Source organism: Larus michahellis, chromosome 2 (assembly GCF_964199755.1).
Source record: "Larus michahellis chromosome 2, bLarMic1.1, whole genome shotgun sequence".
Taxonomy (NCBI): domain Eukaryota; kingdom Metazoa; phylum Chordata; class Aves; order Charadriiformes; family Laridae; genus Larus; species Larus michahellis.
In genome coordinates, this window is record NC_133897.1 from 163,846,307 (window position 1) to 163,859,410 (window position 13,104).

The 13,104-nt window shown below is 43.3% G+C and overlaps 1 protein-coding gene across 1 annotated transcript in view; it reads right to left on the reverse strand.

The window, feature by feature from the left end:
- COL22A1 (collagen type XXII alpha 1 chain) overlaps nucleotides 1-13,104 on the reverse strand; it is a 229,512-nt gene that overhangs the window by 111,845 nt on the left and 104,563 nt on the right. The window contains exons 13-14 of the mRNA XM_074577898.1: nucleotides 3,426-3,479; nucleotides 1,253-1,306 (exon numbers count right to left, since the gene is read on the reverse strand). Of these exons, the coding sequence (XP_074433999.1) occupies nucleotides 1,253-1,306; nucleotides 3,426-3,479 (108 nt within the window). The remainder of the gene's footprint in view (nucleotides 1-1,252; nucleotides 1,307-3,425; nucleotides 3,480-13,104) is intronic.

Below are 13,104 nucleotides of genomic sequence, written 5' to 3' on the forward strand. Positions count from 1 at the left end.
AGAAATGGAAGCTGTATCTGATAGCTGCAGTCCTGACTACCATTATTCAGAGATCTGAAAGTTTGCAGTGTGCTTTCTTCCCAAAAATAATATCAGAAAGAGACAGATCGAAAACTGAAGCAGCTATTCATCTGCTTTTCAAACACAACCACCTAAGTAGCAAGAAATGAGTTCCCCAAGTTGTGAACAGCTTGCACCAAGTATAATCTACAGTTGTGGATTCCCTAGAGATAACGTGATGCACTTGATCTTGAGTAGTCACCTCTCAGTGCAATAAAGACATCCTATAAGAAATTCTGCAAGTCCAAGTATGTCACTGTCCAATCCCAGACCATGTCACGTGTGACATGATGAAGTTGCATCAGTTCTGGAGGCTATATTGGAAAATTATCCCAGTTTTTCTGAAGTGGGACAAGTGTGGCACAAGCAGAAACAGGGTGCAAGTAACGGAAAAAAAAGAGCTTTTCTGCTGCGTACCACTACTTTTGTGCCCTTACAAGAGTCCTTTCCCCAAGTTCCTTCAGTCACCACCAAATGACTGCCCCAAATGGACATTCAATGAGATTACAAAGGTCCACCACTGGGATGAAGATGATTCAAAGGGATGGTGATCAAGCAGGGGAAAGGAGGAAAAGCTCTAAAACACATAAGATGCTGGAAAAATATGTTTGTGATTGTATGTCTCAGCTGTACTCCTCTTAAAGGCAATATTTGGTACAGTCCACCCTTCTTTGAGCTAGCCCCGCATCTCCTCCTTTGTTCCTAGCTTTTAGCAGTGCACAAGAGGAGTTTAGGTCCTTGCCTCTGTGACCACTACATCTATTTCTCTCACCTGCATCCACTGTGCAAGCACAGGACGGTCCCCTGCACCCCCTGCCATCTCCACTAGCCGATCACTCTTTGCCAGACTTAAAGAAATGGCCAGGCTCTGCAGCTGCAGTTATTAACCAACACAGCCACAGCAGCGGGTCCCAAACCACAGGCTGACACAACTGTCCCCTTTCCCATTTTAATGAGCGGTAGCAGAGCTGCCCCAGGAGGCCCTGGGGATGGCTAATCCATACGACGCCTGCCATCGCCGCAAACGTGCAAGGGAGAGTGCTGGGGCTATTAACCTCCTGCCATTTGTTTCTGCCGCTCCTAAAATGGCCACACAAATCCCCACGACACGTTCCACTCAATCCAGATTGATTTTCACTGCCTGCCTTGCACTGCAAGGCAAGGATGACAAGGGAGGACGAAAAAGGCTTACGGCTTCTCCTTTTGCTCCATCCTTCCCAGGCGGGCCAGGTGAGCCCAGGGACCCCTGTAACAACAACAGAATTATCATTCAGCACAATATTAACACCTGTTGCAAGTGCAAGGACATGAGTAACGCAGCAAGACAAGAATAAGGAATGAGGAGAATCTTTTCAACATAAACATTTATTATTTACAGTCTCTGGAGGAGCTGCTGCTGACATTACACGCTATGGCCAATTGATGAGCTGTTAATGAGGAGCTAGGCACTCTTGGCCACTTAACTCATTTAAGAATAAACTAATATAAAAGCTCTGCAGCTAATTAGACACGTAACCATTGAGTCATCTTAATATTATCTCCCCTCAGTCTCTCTGTCCACCATTCCATTGTCTCAAAAACCTGCTGTTTTGTCAGTAAATACCCATTTATTTTTTAAATTATTTTTTTATTCCACACTTGTACAGCATCAATCCCAAAGCTCAGAAGACTCTAGGCACAGCTGCAACACATGGAAGTAATGAGCCTAAAAGCAAACAGAAAAGTAGTCTTGAAAAACTCAAGCAGCCCTCAGAATCACAGAGTCATATGATGGTAGGGGTTGGAAGGAACTTCTGGAGATCATCTAGTCCAACCCCCCTGCCAGAGCAGGGTCACCCAGAGCAGGTTGCACAAGAAAGCATCCAGGCAGGTTTTGAATATCTCCAGAGTTAGAGACTCCACCACCTCTCAGGGCAGCCTGTGCCAGTGCTCTGCCACCCTCAAAGTAAAGAAGTTTTTCCTCATGTTAAGATGGAATTTCCCATGTTCCAGTTTGTGCCCATTGACCCTTGTCCTGTCACCATGCACCAACGAAAAGAGCCTGGCCCCATCCTCTTGACACCCACCCTTTAGATATTGATAAGATCCCCTCTCAGTCTTCTCTTCTCCAGGCTGAACAGCCCCAGGTCTCTCAGACTTTCCTCATAAGAGAGTTGCTCCAGTCCCTTGATCATCTTTGTAGCCCTCCACTGGATTCTCTCCAGTAGTTCCCTCTCTTTCTTGAACTGGGGAGCCCAGAACTGGACAAAGTACTCCACATGTGGCCTCACCAGGGCAAACTAGAGGTGGAGGATGACCTCCCTCGATCTGCTGGCCATGGTCTTTTCAATGCACCCCAGGAGACCATTGGCCTTGTTGGCCACAAGGGCACATTGCTGTCTCATGGTCAGCTTGTTCTCCACCAGGACTCCAAGGTCTCTCTCTACAGAGCTGTTCTGGAGCAGGCCAGCCCTCAACCTGTACCGGTGTGTGGGGTTATTCCTCCCCAGGTGCAGGACCCTACACTTGCCCCCATTGAATTTCATTATGTTCCTATCCGCATAGCTCTCTAGAATAGACACCCAAGGGACAAGCCAGTGTACGTGGGGAAGAACTGGCTCGGTGTTCTTACTTCTAGGCACTGCAGCAGGTTTTTGTTTTGTTTTTGTTTTTTTTTTTTTAAGTGTATTGTTAAAAAAGGCTCAAATGAGAAACAGACACAGACACCGCAAATGGCCGCTCTGGGCTCTGATTGAACTGAGCTGGTTTGCTGTGCATTACTTGGAGAGGGATCCTGCCTTGCAATCCTCAACATTTGCTATTTTACAAGAGGGGGGAAAAAAATTTAAATTCCTAAAATCTTTCCCGTAAATGTTGTTTAAGGCATATCTGACAAATGTGTCCAACGTAAATACTAGTCGACAGAACAAGCTCAGTGCAGGATATTTTTCTATTTTTATTTTTTAAGATGATGACACAGTAAGCAGCTAAAGGCTATCTCAGTCCAAAAGTTATTTATGTTCAGTGCAAGAAAGGAATTGATAATCTTCGGCCTTCCATGTCTCATACTGGTGTTTCTGTATGTGGAGGCACCAGCATTGAGCTTCTGCTCTGTTTTGGAGTTTTACAAAGTTTAGACAAAGTTCATGCCCTGAGATTTCCACACATTTGTCAAATGTGGCTGAGCACCATCAATAGGTTTAAAGATTTTAAGGTGTACTTTCCTTAAAAATAGTCCAACAGCATAATCTCCTTTTCCAAGTACTTTGTTACCACTAACCAAGAAAACACAGAGGCGAAACAAGACTTCAAGAGGGCCTGTTTTCATTAGCCTTCCACAGTATCTTAAACTTGTCACAGTATTATTAACAAAGACTTGGACTTACTTTCTCTCCTTTATCCCCTTTCAGTCCAGGAAAGCCGGGGGGACCTTCTTCACCCTAAAACACCAATGGAAAAGACATCTCACATGAAGTGCCAAACCGTTCTGCGGCGTATTGGTGTATTTTAGATGGCAGTTACCATCTGCTGAGAGTTGAGGCAATTTCTCCACCTCGCTGTAACCAATCTGTTCTCCGTCACCTGCAACCTGCCCAGATTTGAACAGGTTCACTCTCACTTTTCCATTCCAGTATCTTCCTCTGGCTGACGCCTCCCACCCCTCTTCTTTATAAATACCATCCAGAACCAGCCTTCTGCCAGGAACAACATTAGAGACCTGACTCGGGTGAATTAAAGTATTTGAAGCATAGAAACTGTTCACTGAGAAGCTCTCTTGTTGCCACACTCATACATGTACTCACAACATGCACTCACACACACACACTGCTGCACCAAATTTCCAATAGTTTGGAATTTTTTTGAAAAACAAAAATTGGGAACATTTTCCCTTTACTTGCTCACATTAGGCCAAAATGTACCCTTGGAAGCCACTCCATTTAGACCTCATTAATAGGTACTTCTCATGGTCCACAGCTGTCTTCACCAAAGATTCAGAGTAGGTTTCAGCCAGAACTCCGTGAATGGAGCAGGATTCTGCCTGTGGCCATGGGGTACTTGGCAGTATCGAGCAGCCTGACCTCGTCTTACGTCTGTCCTGCATGTTCATGTTCCCACTGATGGCACCCAGGTTCCAGCATTGCTGGATTTTACAAGAGGTGTTGGCATGAGTCCTTCAATGGAGTCTTACCAGTGTCTCTTCTACCTGAAACAGGGCACATCCGCATGTGGGGTGTAAAGCCACTACCACTGCTGGCAAAAGACATGCCACAAAACAGAGCTAAGTGACTGAGGGATTTTTCCTCATCTACTTTTGTAAAAAAACAATAACAGAAGAATCCTATTGAAGGAGCACTGAAGTGGCTAAGCAGTTTGATGCATGTATTTCTGAGTTGCCTGTATATACATAAGGACTACCTACATATGCTGATAAATTCAGCCCAAATTCTGCCACATTCAGTCCTATTTTTGATGGTTTTTACCTGCATGAGTAGTCCAGCAGGCTTAGACGGATATAATCCTAAGGCAAGGTTCCAATCAAAGTCAGACACAGTGACAAAATCTGGTCTTATTTATTTATAGGTATATTTGGCCCTTAAAGGTTAATAAAAGACAGTATCTGAAAAGTATCTGTACTGTATATGCAAATTAAAGTCATTAGATACTTTTATAATCACATTTCTTGCTAACTGAACCTTCATGAAGCACTCTGTCTAGAATGTGCAACACAGCTAGTGGTGAAAATCAGATCTGCTGTATTTGAATGGCTCCCTAATGAGATAGAAAACCCATCAGATAGCAAAAGTAATTTTTAAGGGAATCATTTGCTCTAAGAGGTCAATATAACTCCAAGGAACTGCTGTTCCATGTCAAAGTGGGCAGCACAGGTAGAACGATTTGTGTCTTTTCTATGCAAAGTAACGGAATATGGTTAATTAGCTTCTTCTCTTGCCTTTTTTTCCCCTTTTTTTTCTCCATGAAGTAGCAACTCCTTGGCACAGCTGAATAAATCAGTCAATAAGTTTGATGCACAGTGCTCATAGAGCCATTCATGCTAGACAAGACCTCATAAGTTTTCTAGCCCAACCTCCCGCTCAAAGCACCATCAGCAGTGAATTCAGACCAAGTTGTTAAGGGTTTATCCAATTTGGTGTTGAAAACCTCCAAAATAAGGTTACTCCTCTTCCCAGATGCAAATAGTACCTTACCTCCTAAGCCAATAGCATCCAAAGAAGAGAAAAAGGCTTTTCCTTTTGCATTCTTTACCTAAAGCAGTGCAATTTCATCATTTTGACTTGTAACACATCTCAAGCGTCTGCCTACAAAGATGTGAAGCCCAGAGCAGATCCGTTGGCCCTCACAGCCAAGACACTGCCCGGACATTTGCAGGAAAGCACTGTAAACTCTCTCCCACTTGATGACCATACGTGCCAGAGACAGCGGTGAGCCTGAACTGCCACCCACCGATCAGCTCCAGAGTCACCAAACAGGGGAGAGGGACTTAAGGGGTGCCCTGTGCTCAGGAACGTGTAACCCAGCAAAGCCCAGCACTGCCATACAACAGACAGACCGGCACGGTGTGGACCCTTTACTGGAGGATAAAGCTAAAAAGTTTTACCAGTTAGCAGTGGAAATCTTTGAGTATCCACCAGTTTTACCACTTCCTCCCCAAGTAGAAAACTTCGCAGAAGCAACCTAGATGCTAGAGGAAGGTTTAACGTCTCCTGGGGAACCACCACTAAACCCCACCAGGCCAGGGAATGGAAAGGGCTCCTACTTCTGCCCCTTCCGCTGCCTCCCCACTAACCCTGGCTGGCTGCTTCATATCCATCACTATGCCGAAGAACCTGCCAGGGAAGGGTAAGTTTGAACCTCAATACAAGCACAAGAAGAGATTGTACTGCCTGTGTCAAAACTCTCATGTTCAAGTAAACTGCGTAACCTACAGGAGTGAGTGGTGGAAGAGAGAAGGAAACAGAAGAGCATCAGTCCTTCTGTGCTTGCACAGTGCCAAAGTAGCTGTGACAGGCAGGGACGAGAAAGCAACCAACAGCTCTCACCCTTAATTCACCGCCAGCTGCCAAAACCCCGACTGAGGATGCAGCTAACTGGAACTGAGTCACGTTGCCAGAGCAATTTAACTGCACTAAGCAACTCTTTTTTCTTTTTTTTTTCTTTTTCTTTTTTTTTTTTTATTTAAACTAACGAGCTTCATGAACCGCATCGCAGAACAATCACACTTTCTTTTCATTTGTCCACCAGATTTTTATTTATTTTTTTTTTTTAATCAGATAAAATCCCAAGCATTGCGCTCAGCATGTTGCTAAGACCTAGGGAAACGCTGGTGTACCCAACAGCTGTCTGTTCCCTCCCCTCAACCCGTCCAGTTAGGTCAGCTGGGTTAGGAAAAGAGCTCTCCTCTCTCTCCAGATTGAGGGGTTCTGCCAGCGCATGTATCCTGGAAACCACTTTCTAAAGCCAGGGAAAATCACAGTTAGAGAATGACAAAATTGGCCAAAGGAAAAAAAAAAAAAAAATCACAGAGACCTGAAATAACGTTTGTTGAAGAGGAGTTCTTGCTGGGGAGGTCACAGCTTCAGCAATTAGGCTCAAAGGGAAGGCAGCAGATTTTCCCCAAGTACTTTCCCCTTTCCAGGCTCGTGAACACGCTGTCCTTTTCTTACCCACTGCAAAGCCAGCCACTTCTGTTTAGTTTCATCCCCCTGTGCCGCACAGCCAGTGGCCTTTAATCGAACATTTCCACCCAAGACAGCAAGAAAATAAACACGTTCATTAGCTCACCATTGACAAAATATTTGTCAAAAGAGCCTAGATTTGGCAAACTGCCACCTGATGTAAAGCAACCAGAGGATTTTCCTTGCAATATGGCTGTGAAGTGCAGTCAGTCTCATAGAAGCAGATACTGCTACTTACGTAGCGCACAGGTAGCTACATATTTCTACAAATGCCATTTTTTACCTTTTGATATTTATTCTACAATTGTTTACTTGAATTACAGCAACGCTTTCCTTGCTCCCTGCTTGGGTAGCTCTGCTGGATGCTGTATGACTAAATATTAAATGACAGTCACTATGCTGCAAAGCTCAGTGTAAAATCGCAAGCAATGTGTAAATATAATAAAGAAATAGAGGAGGCAGAGAGCACAGGCCAGTGAAATAGCTGACAAGCAGGTACAGTCTGCAAGTGCTCTGGGCTGAAGGATCCGGGCGTCACGCTGGGAAAACAGGTAGGCTTCGGCGGCTGGCACTGAGCCCTGGAGAAGCAGAGCCCATGGCATTCCTAGCACCAAGACCAAACCTGGTCGTGCCACTGAGAGGGATAAAATGAACACTCTATACCCACATACCCACCGGCTGCGTTCCCAGCTTCAACACAACGGGGATCTGGTGGTGACTCGTAAACCACATCTATCTACTCATGCCATGCATTTCTACTGCCAACCATCCACTTCATGGGTATCTGAATTTTGCAGGCTGTCCCTTTCTGGAGAAATATATGGACCAGGATAGGAAGGACCAGGGAAATGGGAAGAAACAGCAAAAGAAGAGACTACTGCTAAGGAGAGGAACAGAGTATAGCTCCTAAGGCAACTTCCCATAGGCTTAGCCTACATTTTCTGGAATAGTTGTACACTTCATAAGGGGTGGCCTATTGCTTCCTTGGTCAATAGTTGTGGACAAAAACTTGAATGTGCAGGTAGCGGTACCTGTGAGGAGGTGCATTAACAAGTACAGCAGCTTGGCTTATGAAGTTCCTAATATACTGAATACCGCAAGCTCTGAGGATGTAGCAAGGATATATCACTAGATAAATAACTCTGAAAACTCCATCTTTCCTCAAAGAATTGATATAAATTCTGCAAGCAAATTAGGAAGGTTTTCTGAGACATAGTAAAACAAAAAGTTTAAGCAGGTTTCAGTAAAGAGGATAGAATTTTGAATTTGCTTGTATTTACGTTTTAATGGAAGCATTGAGAGCCACACAACAGATAAAGAGCAAGGTCTAAGCACTACTTCTGTCCTTCCTGGGGGGTCTCAAAGCAGGGCGTACATGAGCACATGGTTTGTCCAGACCCAATGGACAAAAGGAGATGCAACGTTACGAAGAAATTCAGAGCATGGGCAACTCTCAGCTGTTGCAGAGTACTGGGGTGACGAAGAATAAAGGTACACCCCTTGGCTTCAAGCATATCATCCATTAAAAAAAGGCAGGTGAGCTGGGGAATTGTAGACACACACACACAGAGGTCCCTTTGTTATTTTGTGTACATCAGCAGAGTTATCCCATTTCTACATTTGAGCAAGGATGTCTTCCTGGTACATCAGTGTCCCATGGATTTACCAGATCACACCAGCTCTAGGTTAGTGATCCCTCCAAGACCATGAAGGTTGGTTGTTGGGTTTTTTTTTTAAATCTTCCGTTACATGCTCACCATATACACATGTAGCTTAATTTGTTGTATATCATCCAACAGTTCACCTCACTTGGGTTATATCGAATGCCACAGAATCGCCCAAACATTATAGTCTGTGACCAAATTATACCTACATCCCATGTAGATCCTCAGATGGCTGAAGGGAGACAACTATGAAATTAAAAAGCAGATAATCTAATTGCTAGATTATGTATTTCCTCAGATTGGGAACAACTAATACAGGGATTTTTGCCATATTCAGCCTCGTAGGAGAATTTCTCTGAAAAGAAAGAGACCTAAAATGGAGAAGGGATCTGCAGGTATACGGAAAGATACAGAGATAGAACAATTCAGTTTTACCTGATGCTAGGGAGACATCAAAAGGACACAAAGGAATAATCCCTCAGTGATATTTTTAAGCAATCTACTCAAGTTTAACTGCTTTCTTTTCCTCCACTTTCAGCTCCTCAAGCAGCTGCCAAGTTTACAAATATTTCTTCCAACTCGAGAACAGCTGTGGCCTATAATCACATATTTTACTTCAGACTCTGGGTTGTGGCCTGTGATAATGGAAATGAGAGCAAACTAAACAAGAAAATAATGGGGAAAAAATCAGTACAAAACACATGGTTAGATTCTCATTTGCCTGTCAAATTCAAGTTAATCACTGGACTTTTCCTTCAGCTTACAGAGCAGATGACAGAAGATAGATCATTCTAAGGTCAATTCTATACATTTTATTAATTTTCTCTTTCAAACTGGTCTACATCTAACACAAAAGTGCCACTTTTCTAATCCTAAAATGAAATAAAACTTTCTAACCCTGTCACAAACCGTCAATAAAGGTGTCATTAGGAGACCTTCAAAAATCAGCCAAGCAGAGGCCCATGAATCACAGACCCAGCATATTGACAGCTGTGCAAACCAGGGGACCTATATCCAAGGCAGGAGACAAAATAGCAAGAGCTGCAGAGAAGCAGAACAGAAGCGGCAAGACGGCATGGCAACAGAAGCAAAATTGAACAGCTCAGTGTTACCACTTACACTATTAACGCACCTTCCTCTCCTTTGTTAATTAACTTCACAGCATCCCTGTGAAATCAGAAGGAAGTTGTAGCTACTGTAATATTGCTTTCATCTCGTGAGGGTGACGAGTCAGAGGTACAACTGAGTAGAAGACATATGGAAAGTCACAGAGTCTGGGACAAAGAGAGAAACTCATTCCAGATTTCCTGTGTCCTAGGTCAGTGTCCTAACCATAAGTTTATTCTTTCTCTCACCTGGCTCGTTGGCCTGTATTTAATTTGGCAACCTGATGTTCACAAAAAGTAAACCAGAAGACCATGGGTAAGTGGCCTACAGCTGATCCATGGTTACACACTAAACTGTTTTCACTGTTTGATGAGAAAAGTGAAGAAGGAAGACAGAATAGATATTGCAAGTTGAGTGTGGTCTTCACATTCAAATGTCTGAGAATGTTTCCAAGAGACCTCATGTGTCTGGAAGGATGTAACATCTTTCTTTTCTAGGTTTTTTTCCATTCGGGGCTATGAATTTGAGGAGGCTGAAACAAAAGATTTGACAACTTCATCTCAGTCAGCCAGACAAAATAAATATTTTCTTGAAAAATATTGTAAATGTTGGGTTTGTCTTTTTTTAGAGCAGCGAGGCAAAAACAAATGTTTCATGAAAAGCCAGGGATGATCTGCAGATGAACCGAGAGGCAGAGCTGCAATGGATATCTGTCACTCAGCTCCATTTTCAAAAGCCGCAGACCAGACAGGCAGCACAAATGACTGCCATTCTCCAATGCACAGATACAGGATTCTATTAGCTTAATGATGCTAAAACCCTATTAATACCTTGGCAAATTTGACACCAAAACTGGCATTATCTTCTGCTTCCACAAGAAATAAGACATACATCTCAACGTGGAGTTATCTTTAGTTCATTCTAAGAAAACAAGCAAATCTTCTCTGTTGGGTCTCTGTATTATGTTCTGATTAAGTAAACAGAAAGGTCATGTGGACATAATACACAGGGGTGAGTAGAAGTTGTACGTTTGGCTTGTCTACCAGGAAACTCAGCCCACCATGCAAACATCTGGTGAAATGATAGTTACAGGCATTTTTTTTGTACTGCAATATATCAAAGATTTTATTTACTGCATTGCCTAGAAGTCAATTGTCCCCAAAAGGTACTTCCCCAGGAGAAATTCAGGACACCTTGTCTTTCAAGGGTCTCTGAACCCTTGAACCTTATCATGACCCTACCATAAGACAAGAAGGGTCCTTGTGAACATTCATCATATGATCCTAGAGAACAGGTGCATAATTTTTCAGGGATACCAACAGGTCTCTTTCTTTGAAGAAGCCTGATACTCCATCTTTGCATCAAAATAGGTAAAACAAGATCTGTGTAGCAGTTAATTAGACCCATAAACTTGGCACTGCAGGAGAGAAGATGCATCAGAGCTTACTGATATGGTAAACAGCTGTACCCCCATTAAGGTCACTGTAGAGTTCAGAATAGCCTGGAAACATCCTAAAGACATCAAAGCTGTCATTGGCACCCAAGATTGTGTTCATTAGCTTCATATTAGCTGCATCCCCACTGCAACACTCCTGCACTCACTGTATAAGTCATTGATGAAAGACTGGGGTGGTCATACACCTTTGACAACTATTGAACTGCTGGTTCATCCATTATCAAGACTGCCCCAAGTGGAGCACTTACTTGAAGAAAGCATCTACATTTGCAACAGAGAGAGGACAGGAGAGTACAAGGGGGAGCTGTTGTGTTTGAAATACTTTTGGCCAACAGCTAGAAGAGTTCCTCAATCAGTTGCTGAAATCTTCAAATTAAGAAACAGTCAAATGGTTTGCAGACCTATTTGTGATTGAACATATCGAAAAGGAAGTAGAAGACAACTGGAATCAGTTGGTACCACAGTCCCACCACACAGAGGAATAACTTGAGAAATAAACTGGACTACAATGGGTTGGATTCCCAGAAGCAGGACTAGTAGTTCCTGAAATTCCATTTTTTCTTTTTTGCATGGCTGGGGCAAGAGGGTCCTCAATTAAAGATAGACTTGTCAAACACTTTGAAACTTCCTTGTCTCAAAGTACAAGCTGATGCTCCTTCCTAGCATCTGCCACTGCTCAGGACCAGACAAACAGCTTGTCAAGTGCTAGAGGGAAAATGTTCATTGAAGTAGAAAAATAACCCAGTCATGTACCATGACACTGATTAATTTATGTTCTTACTTCTATAAATAGCACACAGAAAATAGTTCTGATCTTGTGGTTGACTTGCCACATACTGGTTGATATTTTGCCTTGCAAGAAAAATCTTTTAATTGCTTTCGCTCTGCTCCTGGGAAGTTTCTGATGCTTCTGACCTCCACATAACCCTCAAAAAATTCAGCAGCTCTTAGAAGAGCAGAGGAGTACTGTGTCAGGGTACTCCAAACTCCAGTGCTGAGCTATTCTGAAACATCTGCTGCTACTGATATTCCACATTCACCTCTTAGAGTTTATTCTGGCACCTCACTGAAATACACAGAAAGCTCTTCCTTGAGATTAACGACATCATCTAGTTCGTGATTTCCCCCTCCTTGCAAAGCCCATTCCTTTCAGTCTCTCCCTGCTGGTAAAACTTGCAAAATCACTGATCATTCTTCTCATTGCTCTCTGCAATGAGCAACATCTCTCCACATCTCTGTTTAAATGTGGAGACAGCATCCTGCCTTAAGTCTTATCAGCGTCTACTTATAACTTGTGGCCTCTGCTGACTGCCAAACATACCTGAGGCTGCTCAGTCAAATCTTTGCCGAAATTATAAATCATTTTGGTCCAACCAAAGATATTTGTTTATAAAGTGATGCTGTTCCCTTGATCTTTTTCATCTCCGAGTGCATTACAAAGGTAATGATCGTTCTTCCTATTTCATTTAGGGGAACACCAAGGTACAAGAATGGGAAAAGCTAAGGCGAAGTTTCCCTATGGAGCCAGTGATATAGAGCCACAAGTTAAAAATGGGTCTCCAGAGATTCAGACACTTTCACAGCACCAAATGCATCAGATTCTCTTGAAATAACAACCCATAATGGTCCACTCAGTGTTCCACAAGGTAAATAAATATTTGCCATAAAAAACCCCACATTTTCCACATCTAGCACTTGCTACTCTGTGCATGTTCATTACCTAGCAGGGTCTGAGACACAAATCACCATCTTTCTGTCAAAGCCAGAGACAACAGGCTTTGTGGACTTTGAGGGATATAAAATTTCTAGGGACTGCTTAAGAAAAAGGGTGAGAGACCCAAAAGGGGAAATGAAAGATGTCCAGGGTCGTACTTGGGCAAGCAAAGAACAGCATGAAGCACAGTGCTGCCATGGTCCCACCTGCACCTTCAGAGAGCCCATGAACAAGGCACCTGCACCTTCTCAGCCATGAACAAGGAAACAGCCTGGCAACAGCTTTGATCAGTGGAAAGGGGAAAATCTGGCTGCTTAACTAGATAGATGTGAAAACGTGGGAGGGGCAGGGAACATGTAAGAAGCCTTTGATAGACTGGTGATAGCAACTTGCTTCGTGTAATGCTTCAGCTCTCTGTGAGTCATTAGG